This window comes from Aethalodelphis obliquidens, unplaced genomic scaffold (genome assembly GCF_003676395.1).
Source record: "Aethalodelphis obliquidens isolate GAN/ISIS:26980383/991018 unplaced genomic scaffold, ASM367639v1 scaffold24, whole genome shotgun sequence".
Lineage (NCBI taxonomy): Eukaryota > Metazoa > Chordata > Mammalia > Artiodactyla > Delphinidae > Aethalodelphis > Aethalodelphis obliquidens.
The window spans coordinates 21,238,653-21,255,902 of record NW_020837968.1 but is presented as its reverse complement, the minus strand read 5'-3'; the positions used below and the strand labels follow the sequence as shown (position 1 = coordinate 21,255,902).

Here is a 17,250-nt window from a genome sequence, read left to right as displayed (position 1 = left end):
CTTTTGGGCTTCCCTGGTGGCACAGTGGTTGAGAGTCCACCTGCCGATGCAGGGGACACGGGTCCGTGACCCGGTCCGGGAAGATACCACATGCCGCGGAGCGGCTGGGCCCGTGAGCCATGGCCGCTGAGCCTGCGCGTCCGGAGCCTGTGCTCCGCAATGGGAGAGGCCACAACCGTGAGAGGCCCGCGTACCACAAAAACAAAACAAAACAAAAAAAAAAAAAACTTACTTTTTTACAAGTTCAGCAATGCATTTAGTAAGATTTGTGAAAATATCTTATCCATAATGTTTAACTCTATTTGATAAGAAGGTCTTTTCAGGTACCTAGACTACCATATTGCTTTTTTGCTACTTTTCTGTATTTTTCTGTTACACATCTCTCCCTGTTCTAAATTATAAGTAATGGAACCACATAATTTACTATCCAAACTGAGACACTTTTGAGAGTGAAAAAGGGGTAACCAATACTATTGATTATCTAAAGTTATATTAATGGGCCCATAAAATAGTTCTAATCAAAAATCACCCTCAAAAATACAATATTTTCTTATAAAAAATGTCATGTGCACCAAAGTAAAAAAATTAAAATTTTCTTTCTATTGTTTGTCAAGACATTAAAATAAGCAGAATAATTGTTCTTGATACCGCTTTCTGTATTTTAGTCACCTTCACCAAGTCTATGTCTAATGTCATATCAACGCTATTTTTCTTAAGGCTATTTTTTTCTAGTATTATCTTAGAGCCGCAGCATTTTTCTTCAGTTATCTAACTGCCTACCCATATATTTATGTATATATATTTGTTAACATATAAAACTATCTATGTATTTTGATAACCGCAGCTTCTATTTCTCTTGATAGAATATCACAGGCTGGTACAAAATTATTAAGAATTTATGGAGCAACCAACTATAAATTCGTTTCAGTAAAATAAGTTTCTCAATTCAGTAAGAATATTCTGTGTTCAAGTTTCAGAAGATCTTCCTCCAAATCAATTTTGGAGCACAATTATAGAATTTTAAAATTTAATCTTTTATATTGTTTGTTTCTTGCTGTCTGATACTCATTTAGTTCCTCCCTTGCTTTTGCAGGGATGTATTTCACGTCCTCCCCGTTTGCAAGTTTTATTTTATTTAATAATTGCAACTCTTTACAGGCTTCAGAGGCTGAGATCTCTGTGTTTCATTTGTTGAACACTTGATTATGGATTTATGACTTTATTTTGAACAAAGTGCAATCAATTTAGAAGATCTGTTTTTAAAACTCCTATACTTTTTTGTAGGACACTTAGGTAGATTCATAAAGTATGTTTTGAAGTTAAAAACTGTCTGATGTCAGCAATTTCATATCATTTAAGCTAGTTCTTTAAAGTCGCAAACATTTCTCAAATCCAGTTGATGACAGGCAGCAAGAGAACTGCTTACTCCCTGATGAAGTCTGTTTTTATTTAACATAAGCTTTATCACAACAGTTTTGTAGTTCAGTTACTCCAGCTCTACATGTGTAAATTTTGCTGATTTTGACAATTATGGTTTGTATTTCTCTGGGTATAAATAGAACTGTCTTTGAGTACAGTTACGAATTATGTATGTGCAATAACCTATCAGTTGCCTTTCAGCACAAGTCTCTCCATTCGGTAGGAACGTTATGTCTTAACATGTGAACTCTGTTCACTGCATGTATCAAACACGTTGCAAGATGGGACCATGGAAGTAAAGAGTGAAGCTCTGCCCAACTCTTCCCATCTCATTTTTTAAAGTCCTAATAATAATACTTTGGTTTTTTTTAAAAAAAAGAAAAATCCAGGAGAAAATAAACCAGATGGATGCAGGATAATAGGCATAAACTGCGACTCTTCTGGGCAAACCAGCACCTATGTCCAGCCTAATTACAGCCCTACAGACCAGGGGACATGTCTCATTTGTGTTTGCAATTCCAGAGCCAGCAGAGGGCCTCCCTGTATCCTAGGTTCTTTTTTTTTGGCCATGCTGCGTGGAAGTGCAGAGTCTTCACCACTGGACTGCCAGGGAAGTCCCTATCCTATGTTCTTAATACATGCTTGTTGGGTAAACTATCCAAAATAGCACATTTGTTTGCCTAAGACTTTCTGTGTATTAGTGCAAAGGAATGAGGCAGTTTCTTTGTAACAAGACCCTCCAACATCCCACCACACAGGGAGCTGCTTCCTCTGCTGAGACTTAACTGCAAGCAGATGACCCCTTATTGCTATTTTGGAACATCTTTTCTACAAGCCAAATGTATTGAACTCTGCAAGTTGGCTTTTTCAGTTCTTTTAACTCATACACCCTGTGAAACCTAACGTGTTTTTGCTTTTGAGACCTTCATTCTGTGTGGTATCAATCTAAGAAGAGTCCTGGGATCGTAACAGAGACATAATTAGCAGACTGACCTCGCTTTACTTGGTCAGAGTCTTGACTGAAATCGAGGGCATATCAGTGGTTCTGACTGTTCCTCTTTGCGGAACGTTGCTGTACACGTTTCTCAAGACAGGCCTGACAGTGACCTTGGTGTGAATGTCTTTTCTGTGATCTACCCTTGATGACTGTGAGCTGTGCATGCCTGAGTAAGCCGTGGCTTGTGTTCTGGAACACTTAGAGCGTCTGGAAGAGTCTCTCTTGCTGTACATCGGTGAGACTGTGAGTCCTGTACTGAGCACTTGACACCCGTTCTAATCCAAGGCAGTGTCATCTACCTTGGTTTTATTCTGACCATGGCTCCTATGAGGTAAAAAAAAAAGGTAACGCTTTAGAAGTTATGGAGGTAGGAAGCTGAGGGAGACTTCTTTTGATGGAGAAGTACCCACTAGATAGTTATTTAAATATTTATGGAAAGGCAACTCTCTGCTGTGCACTGTGTTAGACATGATCTCTGCCCATCTTATGCAGTTCTCCAAAAAAGCAGCCATCATTGGTGGCATTTGGACCATCCATCTAACCTAACCCACCAGGAGCCTTTCATAGCACTTTGGGAAAGCACTGAGATGTTTTGAAAATTAAAAACGTGAGGTCAGGGGGCAAAGAAGTGTCACAGAAAGTTGTGATTGATTCCTAATTTGCAAGCCTCTTGTCACTGGCAGGACTTTGAGAAAGTGCCCAGTCAGGGATCTTGCAGGGATGACAGTGAATAGACTAAACTCAAACCACATTTATCCCATGTAAGGAATGAATAGCTGTTTGTGATGGAACTTACCAACTTAAAAGATTCAGAATTTGTGCTGCAGTAGCCTTTTTTTTTTTTAAACAAAATAAGTATCACTAGAAAACTCAAATGTTTCCTAATTCTTTTTCAAAAAATGCATAATTCTTTCATGTTTTCCATGTCATTCCCCAATAAGATTTCATGTGTAAATTATGGCCTCTGTGTAACATCTTTTCTCAGACTTGGACCAGTAATGGAAACCATTCTTAAACTTAATTTCCTTTTAATTCCTTCCAATTACTAGGCACTGGTCTTTGTGCCAAGAGCCAATCCAATTGGTACATTTTGTGAAGAGTGTGGAGTCATGTTTCTTTAAACCACATGTGATACCCAGAAGGCATTCTAACAGAGTTACCCTCATCAACGTCCTTAGAGTAAGTTATTCTTGATTTCAAGAGAAGTTTATCCCCAGGCAGTCCTTGGCACATGTGCTTAACAATAGTCTTTCAGGTTTTCCCCATCTGCTGACTGGTTAGTGGCCTGCAAGTAACAAGGACCGTATTGGATAAGTATCTTAAGCACAAAATAGCATAAGAAATCTTTGGTAACTCTTATCAGCAGGCTTCTCATAGGAACACCAAATATTGGAAGGCTTTTGAACCACAGATGCCAAAGAAAAATGTTAGTTAAAATCTAAGACTGATAAAGCATTACCAAAAATGATGCTTTTGTACATCAAAGGACACTATCAAGAGATTGAAAAACAACCCACAGGATGGGAGAAAATATTTGCAAATCGTATATCTAATTTAGGATTAATATCCAGGATATATAAAGAATTCCTACCGTTCAACAACAAAAATCCGATTCAATTCAAAAATGGGCAAGAGACTTGAATAGATATTTCTCCAAAGAAGATATTACAAATGGCCAATAAACACATGAAAAGATGCTTTACATCATTAGTCATTAGAGAAGTGCAAAGAAAACCCAATGAAATATCACTTCACATCTGTTAGAAAGGCCGTTATCAAAAAATGGACTATCAGTACTGGCAAGGACGTGGAAAAGTGGAACCTTTGTGCATTGCTGGGGGAAATGTAAAATGGTACAGCCACTGTACCAACAGTTTGACAGTTCCTCAAAAAGTTAAATATAGAATTGCCATACTATCCAGCACTTCCACTCCTATTTCCATAGACAAGAGTAAATAAAGTAAAGGTCATTCCAGGCCGAAACCTGGGATGAACACAGAAGCAGGAGAGGCACAAAAGTCCACACGTGTTCAGGGAGTAATGACTAGAGTGGGACGACTAGAGTCCACAGTGCAGAAAGGCACCTTAGGATATCCTGCATCTTCTTCCTCACTAGGCTGCCCAACTCCAGGTTCAAAGCCACCAGTTTGTCTTTATTGTCATCTTTTATATGGTAAGGAGGAAGCCTCCTAGACTATCAGTCAATGAAGTAACAAATGGATCAGAACTATGGTCATGCCAGTGCACAGCCCACAGGGTGAGCACCCAAGGGCTCTCATCTCGGTGAGTAATGGACTTTGTGGCAATGATGCTTCACTCCTGCTCCTGGAACCACTTTCAGTATCCCCCACCTGAGACTTGGAAAGGCCGCTGGTTAGGAGTAGGGAGCAAAGTTTGGAAGCAGAGGGCACAAATAGCTCATCCTGACCTTGACAATCAGAATCTTGTTTTAAGCTCCATGCTGCTGCCTTCAAAGAAAAGCCATTGCACAGGAAGAGATATGAGCTTGAGATCACAGGAAGGACACATTTAATCATCTAATCCATCCTCCCAAGTACTGGTCTGAATCCTTCCTGACAGGGTGATATTCTGTACCACTGGCTTCACATAATGAGTCAGCTTCACGTCACCTCTCTTGGAAGGTTGCTCTACAGCACAAGGGGTGCCCACTGATATGCAGTCTGATGAGCAGAGAGAAATTAGACTTCCCTTTCTTTTGTGTGCACAAGATCAGAATACAGTCAAGTGAATGCAAATGAAATGACTGCTAGGGCTCCTATTTGCCTTTTCTCTGTTTATTTTATTTTGATAGAGAGAAAGCATGGAATTGGCTCAGTTGAACCCTGGAGACTGGAAATAGTCACGATTGTAATGCAGTGTAATCGTCAAGCCCAGACTCCTTGTCTAATGTTATTTAACTTCGTTTTGGCCTTCCCAAGGAATGTGGTAGAAGAGGGGTCATCTGGGTTTCCAGTGTTGGAAAATAATAGCCCTCTAATTCACCTAGTACCCGCATTGCTCTGTCATCTTCGTGTTTTGCTTAGAGAGTAGGTTAAAAAAGTAGATGAGACCCTTCCAGATGTTTCCCTGCCTTTTTTTGGTAAACATATTTCTTTTGAAAGAACTCTAACTACATTTGCAGATTTTCAAAGCCCGGTTTCTGCACAGTTCTAATAACCCTGAAGGGTGACCACAGACTGAGCTATAGAAAGAGGCACCATCGAAATGCCACGTCAAACATAAGCTTCATGTAAGTTTCTTACCTGAAGTAAATGCTAAAACTCATGAAAAAGCATAGGAATGTTCTAAAACTATAAGTTTATCACTAAGGCGATATAGGAGGCTTGGGGATGGTGTCGTGGGAAAGCAGTGGGAAAGATTTGAGTTCAGGTGCTAGGCGAAAATAGGATTTTATTATATCAAGAATTCCATTTGCAGCTTTCATTTTCTTCTTCTTGAGAATTCTTTGAGAATCCACGGAGAAGGAGGGGGTGAGCAGAAATCAGGGGAGAAGCTCTGGGTTACCATGACAACATGACTCTTGACTCCATCTCTGTCACCCATCAGTGCTTTCGGATTACTGCAGAGATCTCTGACATTGGAATTAACACATGCCCCTAAACCTGAGGATGATTTAAAGCTGAAGAATAGCAAAGTTTCTAAATAGTACAATGAGCTCATCTGTACTCAAAAGATGTGTAATGCTCATAATGCAACATAATTGAGATATTTCCTTATCCCTCCCCCAGTAAAGCTGTCATAAACCACTGCAAAGGCTCTATAAAAAGTGACAAGGCTATAGAAATGTCTGTTGCAAAACATCGTAATTAATCGTAATGGCTTGGGCCAAATAAATTTTTAAAAGGAAGTAAAACTTCAGATAATGTGTAAAATGTCAGAGTAGTATTTACATTCTAAATTGCAGTAACAATCTAAACATTATTATTACTCCTAATCTGGTCCTGCAGATGGATTAAAAAATGAGCATGCATCTGTACAGACCAGTCTTCAGAGTTCACTAAATACTTAATGAACCATTAAGCACCCCTTTATGGTATCTCAAACTTCATTAGCATACTCAATTTTTGGTAGTCTGTTAATTCAGGGGAAACCTATGGACCTATTATTTTCTATTTGTCCATATGGGCTACTGATTTGCCTTCTAAGTTATTGTTTTTGTTTTGTTTTGTTTTTCATCAAAGGGATGACATTCCTAGCTCTTGATTATGCTAAAGTAAGTACAACTAAATATAGGATCTTTCCCTTTCTGTCCCGGAGCTAATAAGTCATAAACATTGTTTGAATTACTGTGAAGAAAGATCAAAATAAAAAGAAAGATCAAAATAAAAGCATAGCTCTTGCCCTCAAGGACCTTGCTGAAAAGAGCTACCTGGAATTAACCAAACTGTGAGGTTTGAGGGCACAGTCCTTGGACTGCCAAGTCTGCCCAAGACTTCTGACACCAACTGCAAGGAGTTAGGGTCCAACTACAAAATTAGAGGAAGAATCCAGAGAAGACTACTCTCACTTCTGACACCAGCTACAAGTTTAGAGGGTTCCCAAAATCACCTTCAGGTTTGGTAATTCACTAGAAGGACTCAGAGACTCACTGAAAGTACTCACAGCTACATCTTATTATAGAGAAGGGATACAGATTAAAATCATCCAAAGGAAGAGATGCAGAGGGCAGAGTTTGGGAGGGTTCCAAACATGAAGCCTCCATTGTCTTCTGTGGAGACAGAGTGTGTTACCCTCCCATTGTCGACGTGTGACAATATACAGTGAGCTTTGGTGTGCAGAGATTTTACTGGGGCTTCATTACGTAGACATGATTGATCGATTGATTTCCAACTTGGTTGAACTTGCTCTCTAGGTTGACACATGACCCAAAGCCACTGACCTAAATCACGTAGTTGATCTTTCTGGCATGGCCACCTCCTACCCTAAGACTGTTGGGTGTGGCCCTATGACCTCCTGTGGCCAGTCCCCACCCTACACAAAGATACCCCCAGCAGATACAATACAGATTACTTCCCAGAAGCTGAGGGCAAAGGCTAGAGCTCTTCGAGCAAGGCCATATTCTTGACTATACAGGAGTCAAGACAAGTCTGGGTGAAGAGGAAGTACTAAATTATGTGGTAGGTAGAGGGGGGCTTAGTGGAGCTTGGATGACCAACCAACTATTTGAAGAGCAATGGAAGGAACATGGACTATTCCCAAGCAAGAGAACTTTTAAGGAGGACATGATAAATGTCTTTCAAAATGTGAAGGGCCAGTGTGTGCAAAAGGATTATTCTTTTTGCACACCCTGTGTGCCCCTAGAAAACAGTTGAGTGTCTGTGGGTTAGAAGTATAAGGAAGATATAAGTTCAATATAAGAAAGAGCTTTCTAATAATTGAGGCTATTCAAAAATATTACACAGGCTGCCTGGGAGATGGTAAGTGTTCAGTCATTAAGAATATTCTGGCTGAAAGCAGATCACCTGTAACAGGGGCAGTCCTGTTATTAGTAAATGCAGTGACCCCTAAGAATCCTTTCAACTCATACTCTGTGGTTCTAAAAATTTATTTTTCTATTTTTTCTTTTATTCCCAATTAAGAATTTTTATTGAAGTATAAATGACATGACATTATATTAGTTTCAGGTGTACAACATAATGATTCAATATTTGTATATATTGCAAAATGATCACCATAATAATTCTAATTAACATCTGCCACCATAAGTTAAAAAATGTTTTTTTCTTGTGGTAAGAACTTTTAATATTTACTCCCAGCAACTTTCAAATATGCAATACAGTATCATTACTAATTATAGTCACTGTGCCATACATTACATCCCCATAACTTATTTATTTTATAACTGGAAGTTTGTACCTATCTTTCAACCTCGTACCGTAGGAACAGTGGACTTTCTATATTGTGCTTCTAATTGCATGAATTATCTTGAAGATGTCTTATGTTGTACCTGAGTGCTACAGCCTTCAAATGAATGTACGTTTTCCTGAGCAGAACTTCGATTTAGAATACCAGGAGTAATTCACATTCTAGTAATTGAGTGATCAACGACTAGACCAGGATGGAAATTTTTTCGTGCTCTAGATAAGACGGAATGAATTGTTAAGCAAAAGAATAATATAAGAAAGTTTTCATGAAACACATTTAATGTATATAAGTGAACCCGTATTTTATAGCCACTTCAGTAATTGCAAATATATCTCAAGTGAGATCAAAGCAGATTAATTAGGATTTTAACTTGAAACCTTCTGTCAGCTATAAACTCAAGTTACATTGTAAACTTCTTTTGAAATATTCTGAGTCTATTCCCTGTTTACAGCTGGTCTTTCTCATGAAGTGGGCTGAATTAATGTGAATTTTATCTTATTCAGATAAACAGAACACTGATATCCAAGATCAAATGGATTCATGTAGCCCAAATTTCCTTAGATTTCATCTTCCTATGGGTACAGGGGTAAATGAGTAAAATCATAACTCAGATTTCCTTGGCCCCCAACCCATCCCTACAGTTTAAACCCTCTAGTTTATGTAGACTGTCTTTCTATCCAGATCCTTTCCGACGTCCCTTAGGGAGCTCTCGTGAATGCTCGTCCTGTAGTCCTGCTGGGGGCAACTCCTGCTTCACCTAGAATAGAGGCCCCTGTTGGGCCCCATCACCGCTCTCCTGCCTCCCATTGGGTACAGCCACCAAAGTTGTCAAGCCACCATGGTGCCAGCCCTGGATAAACAGGATGGCGTGGGGAGAACGCATCTCTCCCATGTATTACCCTGCATCAGAGGTGTCCCCAAATGATGCTGTTTGTGCTAGGGTTCTATAGTTTTTACTAAAGAGCTCCATGAGAGAACAGCTAGGTTAACCTTGACCACTCTCAGGACCTTCACCAACAGGTGGTCTTCGGTTAGGTAAGGCGTGAACTCATACCAGGTAGCATATCAGTCAGATCACAAAGGCTGGTCCTTCGGCTGGCAGTGGGTGGTTCTCTTCCGGGTCCTCTTCTAAGCTGTCCTCTGATGAGCGGTCTCATGATCTCCCACGCTGCCGCATGCCAGCGCTGGCAGAGGCACCTCTAACACACGCGCCAGACACAGGCAGCTATTTTCGCCAGTACTTTATTCTGCAAGCCAGAGTCACTCTCATTGGAAGACCTGAGAACCGTGCTTCTCTATCAAGGTTGCCAGGTTTTCGCACCCTCCTTCCCAGCATCCCACAACACAGACCTGCTTATGCCATTTGCAGCACAAATGGAGTAATATCTGAAACTGAGCAGAAAGCCCTTTAACTTCATGAACTCCTTTTGAAAATGCCATTAGGATAGCTTGGCCTGTACCAAGGTTTGGGCTGTTCTCTAGTACCAGAAACCAGAAAATTCATGTCCTAAAATGTTGGCATCCTTGAGGGGAACATTGCTGAGAAAAGGCCACTCCTGCAGAGCAGACAGCTTCCCAAGCAAGGAGGCGTGTAAAGTCTTCTCCCAAACATGTGAATGTCTGTGAAGCAATCATGAACAGGGCACCACCAATCCCTTACAAATAAATAAACGCAAGGGAAGTGATTTTTCCCTTGTGGATGTATGTATTTCAGTGTCACAACTCAATAGTGTCACAAGTAAGCATACTTGCTTGGGACCTAGAAGACAGACAGAGGCATGAGAGTTTGCCCTCACCCGGGGGCCTGGTGACTCAGTCTGCCCTCTCACAATGCTTTCTAATGAGAGAGAAAGAGCCGCACTGATCTTGCACACCTTGGCCAGGAGCAATGGGCCACGGATGCTGGTGTCTTGGGACCCTTGTCCCCAGACCTCGGGCTGGTCTCCAGAGGACAACAATGGTGACCCTTCAGGCAATAGTCTAAGAGGATGTTCACAGACCAATAGGATGTGAGTGGAAGGAGACAGGGTCAGTGGGAGAAAGGGTGTAGAGTAGCGAAAAACTAGGCCAAGTTCATGATTTTAGCCTACCTCTGGGCTTTCTTTGCCTTTCTGTTCTTCGTTCCTTTTCACTCTCCTCTCCCCTGGTGATCAGTGGGTGGATGCAGGGACCTGGTGTTGGGGGGCTAAGGCTGGGAGATCAGAACTCTTAGAGCTGGCTCGATCCCTGGCAACTCTTGCCCAGCATCTCAAGCTCTCTGTCTGGGGCTCTACAATACAGTCTGGCAGTTCACAGGTAAAGTGGGTAGAAAATGGGATAGGTACGAGAATGCAATGTAGTTCCAGGGTCATATCCTTAACCGTGTGAGCGATACCAACATTTTCTTGGCATGTAAACATTGGTTGTTATCTTGATCTGAATATCTGACACCGGTAAGAATTCAGTGTGTGGTTTCCATTCTTGAATGCCAATGGTGCATTGCTTAAAAATAAACAAGCCCTGTTTCCCTTTTCTAAAAAAGAGCATGCTTGTGTGTACGCCTGGGTGGATGCATGTGTGTACGTTTATGATTTATACGTCTGCTGCCCACAGGAATCCTTCTCTTGCAAATCGTTCTGGAGATTAATTAGTTTTCTAGATTAACTAAGCTCCTTTCCTTTCATTTTATTTAGAATTAACATAACTCATTTTGCTTTCTTCTGTGCCCTCATTGTTTTTGCATTAAAGGAGGCACATTTTTGACAACAGACCCATGTCTGTAAGTGGACATTTATGGTTCTCTCTCACAAGAAGCAGGCCTTGAGGAAGAGCCATCCCCTGGTGCTGTAATTGGGTTGCCCAGCCTGGCGATTCAGAGCTCACTACTTTTTTCTCCTTCAAAAGAACGTGGTCCGTAGATGCCTTTCTTTCTACTTCCAGAGTTCTTCACCTCCTTCCTGGGGAAGAAATATATTTAACAGCTCTCATGAAAGGAATGGCTTTTTTCTTATGAAATTACCTGGCCAACATTGCAAATGTGTGACTTTGGACATCTCATTTCACTGGTGGCCCGGTACCAGATTACCAGTTGAGAGAGTTTCCCAGCTCTCAGGGTCAGAGAACGAGGAGCTAGAGATTCCAGACTGTCCTTTCAGAAAGGAATTTAGAATTCTGTTGGGTGTTTTGGGGGACCTCAAGCTCATATGTCCCTGGATGCCTGCCACGTAGGAGAATCCCAGCCAAGGAGACATCAAGGTCTGGGTGTTCTCTAGCCATCAGGGAGTTAACAGTGATGGTGGAGACACCCCACAGCCTTGAGGGTCTTTCCTTAGCATGTGCTATTTCAGATTTGTTCTTCTGTTGTTAGCTTTAACGGATGGTATGTGTGTTTACATATGTGTCTCCCTCACTGGATAGCGGGCTTCTTGAGGTCCTCTAGGCTCTCTGCCGTGCACGTTCTCAGCGTCTGCAGGGTGGCTTCCTGATAGTCGGAACTCACCAAATGCTTCCTGAGTGAGCCACTATGGACATTCACGAGTTAACAAGTTGAAGGAGGGTGAGCAACCTCACAGCCCCCTTGAGAAGGACAGGCTCTGCACCACATAGGAAATGACTGGGGCAGTTGCTGATAGCTGTGTCCTGATGGTCAAGTGATTTCGTAAGCCAGCATTTGTTCCTCTGCCTGTTTCCATGCTGCTGACTTTAAAAGCTCTCCCTTCATGAAACATCTGAACTGAAAGAAAGACAACACAGACAACTATCAAATCAGAACAAGATTATTGAATAGTAAGGAAATTGAGACACACCTTTGCGCTCTGGTTGGTAACTCTTTGGCACTCTGTATAAAATGAAACCACCTTATGTCATTACTCTACAACACACGTCAATGGACTTTTTCTGTAAGGGACCAGATAGCAAATATTTGTGGCTTTAGGGGGCCATACAGACTCTGTCACAACTACTCACCTCTGCTGTTGTAGCATGAAAGCATAAAAAATTGGTGTGGCTGTGTCCCAATAAAACTTTATTTACAAATACAGGCAGTGGGCCAGATTTGGCCTACAGGCCTTAGTTTGTCAGCCCCTGTCCTAGAGTACTACATTCTCTTTCATGCTCTTGTAAAATTAATATTATTAATTAAAATTTACTCATTATGCCATTTTTTGGTGTCCTCTTGCTCTAATAAAAGGTTGACTTATTTTGAAAAGTAAGGCATTTTTCCAAAAATCATCTTAAAAGGTGTGTACCGTTGGGGTGGGAGGGAGGGGGAATATGTGTGCATAGAACATGGCTGCCTGAAAAAACAGCATGGTTCTTCCCAGACCCCAGTCAGCTCTGCTCCGTCACCAGTGCTTTCCTCTCCCACCCAACCTATCTCTCCCACACGGCCCCCGAGTCTAAATCCTCGTCCAGCCTGGCCCTGAGGCTCAGTGGCAAGCAGCTCTGCCCCTGCGCTCTCCTCTTCCTCTAGCCTCAGTCTGCATGCAGAGTGCAAACTGAGTTTGTGCTGACCACTGCCCTAGAAACTCTTTTGAACCTTTTTAGTTTCCTCCCAAAGACACTGAGTGAAACCTACAGTTTGCAGCCTTTAGTACCCTGTCCGTTCTTTCACCTTCCCTCCCCAATTTAATTGTCTTTGTTCCCAGTTAAAGGATCATGAAGAGGTGGAAAAAAACAAAGCTTTATAGCCACCATCTTTCACTCCCATAAGGTATGTTTTAGAGTCTAGAGAGGCCCACATGAAACAGGCTTGCCGGCAGTTTTACTGGCTTTCCAAAGGAGAGCTAAAATGCTGGTTGCCAAGCAACACACATGCCCTGGCTTCTTCCAACAATGTGGACTTAAAAAAATAAAATTGTCCTATGATTGACTCATGAATGGGGAATCATGTGGAAATACACAGGGCAAACAGTTTGATATAACAGTGCTATATCTGTTTATTCTGTCTTTGGTATCGTTTCCTGAAGACTTTACGGGGTCACATGGAGAAATAAGTGGGGTGTACCTTCAGCAGAGTGCAACTGATGAACAAGACGTATCAGGAACGTCATCGTACCGTCGGTCCTTGGAATCATTTGCAGATTCCATGTTGTGAATTATGTTCAAAATCCATACTTTTACCATAATTTGCAGACATGCTTAGTAGCAAAAACTCTGAGCCACCCAATGCACATGTTCCCAGCTGAAACTGGACAAGGCAACCGCCCTGCCTTCTTGTTTCACCTCTCTTCATGCGAACAAGGGTCCTTTTTGCAGTCTATTTAGGGACACGTGTTTTTAGTATTTCTGTGCTTTTTATTGGTGATCTCACTGTTTAAAGTAGGCCCCTAGGTGTAGTGCCACAGTGCTGTCTAGTGTTCTTTAGTGCAAGAAGGCTGTGATGTACCTTGCAGAGAAAATATATGTTAGAGAAGTTTCATTCAGGCATATTATAGTGCTGTTGGTGTGAGTTCAGTGTTAATGGATCAACAACATGGCACATCCAGAGAAAGGAAGAGGAAATTCACCGATGTATATCTGACTGCTCTGGAAAGTACTCAGGTTACGTCTAAAGTGCATAATGAAGCTGTAGAAACAGGCTGTATTTGTGGATCACAATATGACCAGTTTTTTTTTAAAAGCATAGTGGAAAATACCATAAGGCTTAAAGCCCAAGAAATTTATGGTCATGTTACCCAGGGTCAGGGAAATGTTCAACCCTTCTCAGCTAGTGTTTTATTATACAGAAAGTATATATAATTCATTATTTATAAGAAATAGAAATTAAGGTGTCTTTAAAGTGATATGCACATAAAACAAGATTATGTATTGATCCATTGATGAAATATCGTGACCAGAGGGTCTCAGGAACCTAAAACCATGTATTTCCCCTAGGAGCATGGCTCAGCATTCACTAATTCAGTGTTCATGGAGACTTAACAAAAAATAACTATCATGAATAATAAGAATTAACCATATATGATCACAACTTAACCCTAATGGAATCTATCTTCCACTTCCCATATGGAAGACAAAGTCCTAAACTCATCCAGGTGCAGTGTCTCTGCTGAGAATGTGTGCCAGGAATGGGACTTGACTTCCCCATCTGGTCGTCAGCTCTGGTGGTGTCCATGATATTCCTGATAGACATTTTGAAGGAAGTTAAATGTTTAGAGCCCGGAGCTAGGGCTGGAGGTCTCTTCCTCCACACCCCACTTAGCTTTCTGTCCAAGTCAGTTCAGGCTGCTATAACAGAATACCATAGACTGAGGGGCTTAGGTAACAGTCATTTATTTCTCACAGTTCTGGAGGCTGGGAATCCAAGATTAAGATGCTAGCGGATTTGTGTCTGGTGAGGGCCCGTTTCCTGGCTCACAGGCAGCTGTCTTCTCACTGTGTCCTCACATAACAGAAGGGACAAGGAAACTCTCCAGGGTCTTTTTTATAAGGCCACTAATTCCACTCATGTGGGCTCCACCCTCATGACCTAATCACCTCCCCAAGGTCCGACTTCCAGGTACCATCACTTGGGGTGTTAGGTTTCAACACATGAATTTGGAGGACACATAAACATTCAGTCCATAGCACTCTCCTTCCATCACTTTTATCGCTGATTATTCTGCTCGAAGGGAAACCCTGCTATATTTTTAAATTGCCCTGGCACTGAGTCATAGTGAGCCCAGTATCCCTGAACTGACACCTTAATTGGTCCCAGATGGAAAGGGAAAACTATTGCTCTTACACCAGTCTTTCCTCCCTGAAGGCCTGATGCAGGTCACATGTGAAGTGGTTTCCTGTCTCCAAGGTCTAATCCCTGCTGACAGCGGCCTGCATGTCACACTGAGTCTCCTGAGCTGGACAGTCTCTCTCCAGAGAGCTGAGTTGGCAGGGTGGAGAGGAAAGGAGGGGATGTCTGGCTAAGAGTCTGATGCAGACGCAGGCGTGAGGACAAACCCCTCTCATCTGGCAAAATAAACTCAACACAGGGCATGGGAAGCAAAGAGTCTCCCTCAGCCTTTGGGATCAGGGGAGTCTCCAGAGATGAAGTGACATTTGGCAGCAGGTAAGATGATGACGTAAGCAGAAGCCTCTTAAAAGCAAGGCAGGAAGAATGTTGGGACAAGTACAGGAATGGAAAGACATGAGCCATTCCTCCAGACCACTTTTTAAAGAGCCTAGAGACACCATCTGTAAACTCCTGGGCCTCGTTATCACCCCTCAGGGCACTGGCCCCACACAGCACCTGCAAAGTCCCCAGAGGAGTCCCTTCTAGAAAGTTCTGCTTTCTGTTGCTGATGGAGTGAGTGCTCGGGCCTATGTCTGTGTGTCCCCAGTAATAATCAGGAATATGAATCCATTTTCCTTCATCACTACCGTGTGCAGATAGGAGTTAAGAGACAATGGCAATAAAGTGGGTGCAACTCCTTGGCAAAAGAAACCTTGTATGTATTACAGACCCAGAGATCTTCAATACAAGTTCATGGCTGGGGAACTGCTCTTTGTTGTGGGGATTGCCTGGTGCAGAAACTTGCAGAGAAGGGCCGGGTGTGCGGCTAGCATGCCGAATCACCGATCACAGAGCTGTGCTCTCTCCATCCCTTCCTCTCATTTCTATTCCCAGGTCTCATTATGTGCAGTGTCACATGCACACACGCAGACACACAGGAATACCCCATCACGGCCAGGACGGCGGTGCCAGGGGAGGTGTTTTGCATGAATTCCATCCTTGGGGTTGGAAGCACTTGCTCAGCTGTCAACTACAGATAGCCTCTTGTAGAAGATGATGTTAATTAGTTTGCCATTTAAAAAACGGGGAAAAAAACCCACTGCCCACAACAAGCCACGTAGGGGCCTGAAGCCCTACCCTGACAGCCAAAGTGAAGCACGGCCCGCTAATGCAGCCTTAATTCACTTTGTTGGCAGAGAAAGCAAGCTCACCATGCTGCTGCGGGAGTCCCTGGGGAACGTGAACTGCCGCACGACCATGATCGCTCACATCTCGGCCGCCGCCGGGAACTATGCCGAAACCCTGTCCACCATCCAGATTGCCTCGAGAGTGTTGAGGATGAAGAAAAAGAAAACGAAGGTAAGGAGCTTGCAGGGGGTGCAGGTGGCTGAAGGAGCTTTCGTAGCCCTGCCCTGGAACTGAGTCAGAAAAGGCCAAATCAATATTTCGAATCCCCCAGCACCAGGGGCGTGGTGAGCATGGCTGGCTGCTGCTGGCCCGGCTAAGCAACCACCCCGGGGCAGGAACCCCTTCTGGCCGATACTGAAGTCACTTCCCCTCCGCACCGCTGGTGCTTTCCTCGGTCATCCAGCCTGGACCCCTAACGGGGAGTACTTGGTCCACTTTAGATAGTTTAAATGGATTGCTACTTTGAAAATTTTGAGAGGGACGGGAACTATTCATAGTTTATCTCTTGCCTACCTTGGTCCTTCAACTGACTGACCCCTCCTCGCTCAGGTGGCCCTACTGCCCTTGCATTTCCAGGAGGCATTCTCGGGCTGCTGGGTGTTGTCATGTTAATTCAGCGGTTTCTGTTTGATGCAGAGTCTGCTAGAAACCACTGGGCTCGTTTTCTCGGGCCGAGGCAAAGCCAGGACAGTGGCGGTGTGACAAGAACGTTTGAGAAAATCATCCTGATTGTGGTCACTCTGGTCCATAGCCAGCTGGTGATTCGTGGGGGGCGTTCCCCCTCCTTTTTGTATCTTTCTTTTTTTTTTTTTTGGTCAAAAACACATCTTTCCAGTGTTCCGTGGCACACGTTGTCACAAATGGTTTGGGTGTGCAAACTGGTGACCCCTCCTCAGTCCTCAGGCAGTCGGATGGGACCTGGGCGGGTCACCCCGTTCCATGAGCAGCCTCTGCTTCCCCAGTGCGCCTCACGGGGGTCATCCTTCGAGTATGAGGCCGTGACGTACATAGCTTGGATGACTGGCCTGGCACACCCCGGGTAACAGCCCAGAAGCAGGGAGGCCCACTAGGGTCT

At 43.0% G+C, this 17,250-nt stretch overlaps 1 protein-coding gene across 1 annotated transcript in view; it reads left to right on the top strand.

Moving 5' to 3' along the window:
- KIF26B (kinesin family member 26B) overlaps positions 1 to 17,250 on the top strand; it is a 499,134-nt gene that overhangs the window by 451,992 nt on the left and 29,892 nt on the right. Inside the window, exon 11 of the mRNA XM_027122401.1 lies at positions 16,184 to 16,346. Coding sequence (XP_026978202.1) covers positions 16,184 to 16,346 — 163 coding nt within the window. The remainder of the gene's footprint in view (positions 1 to 16,183; positions 16,347 to 17,250) is intronic.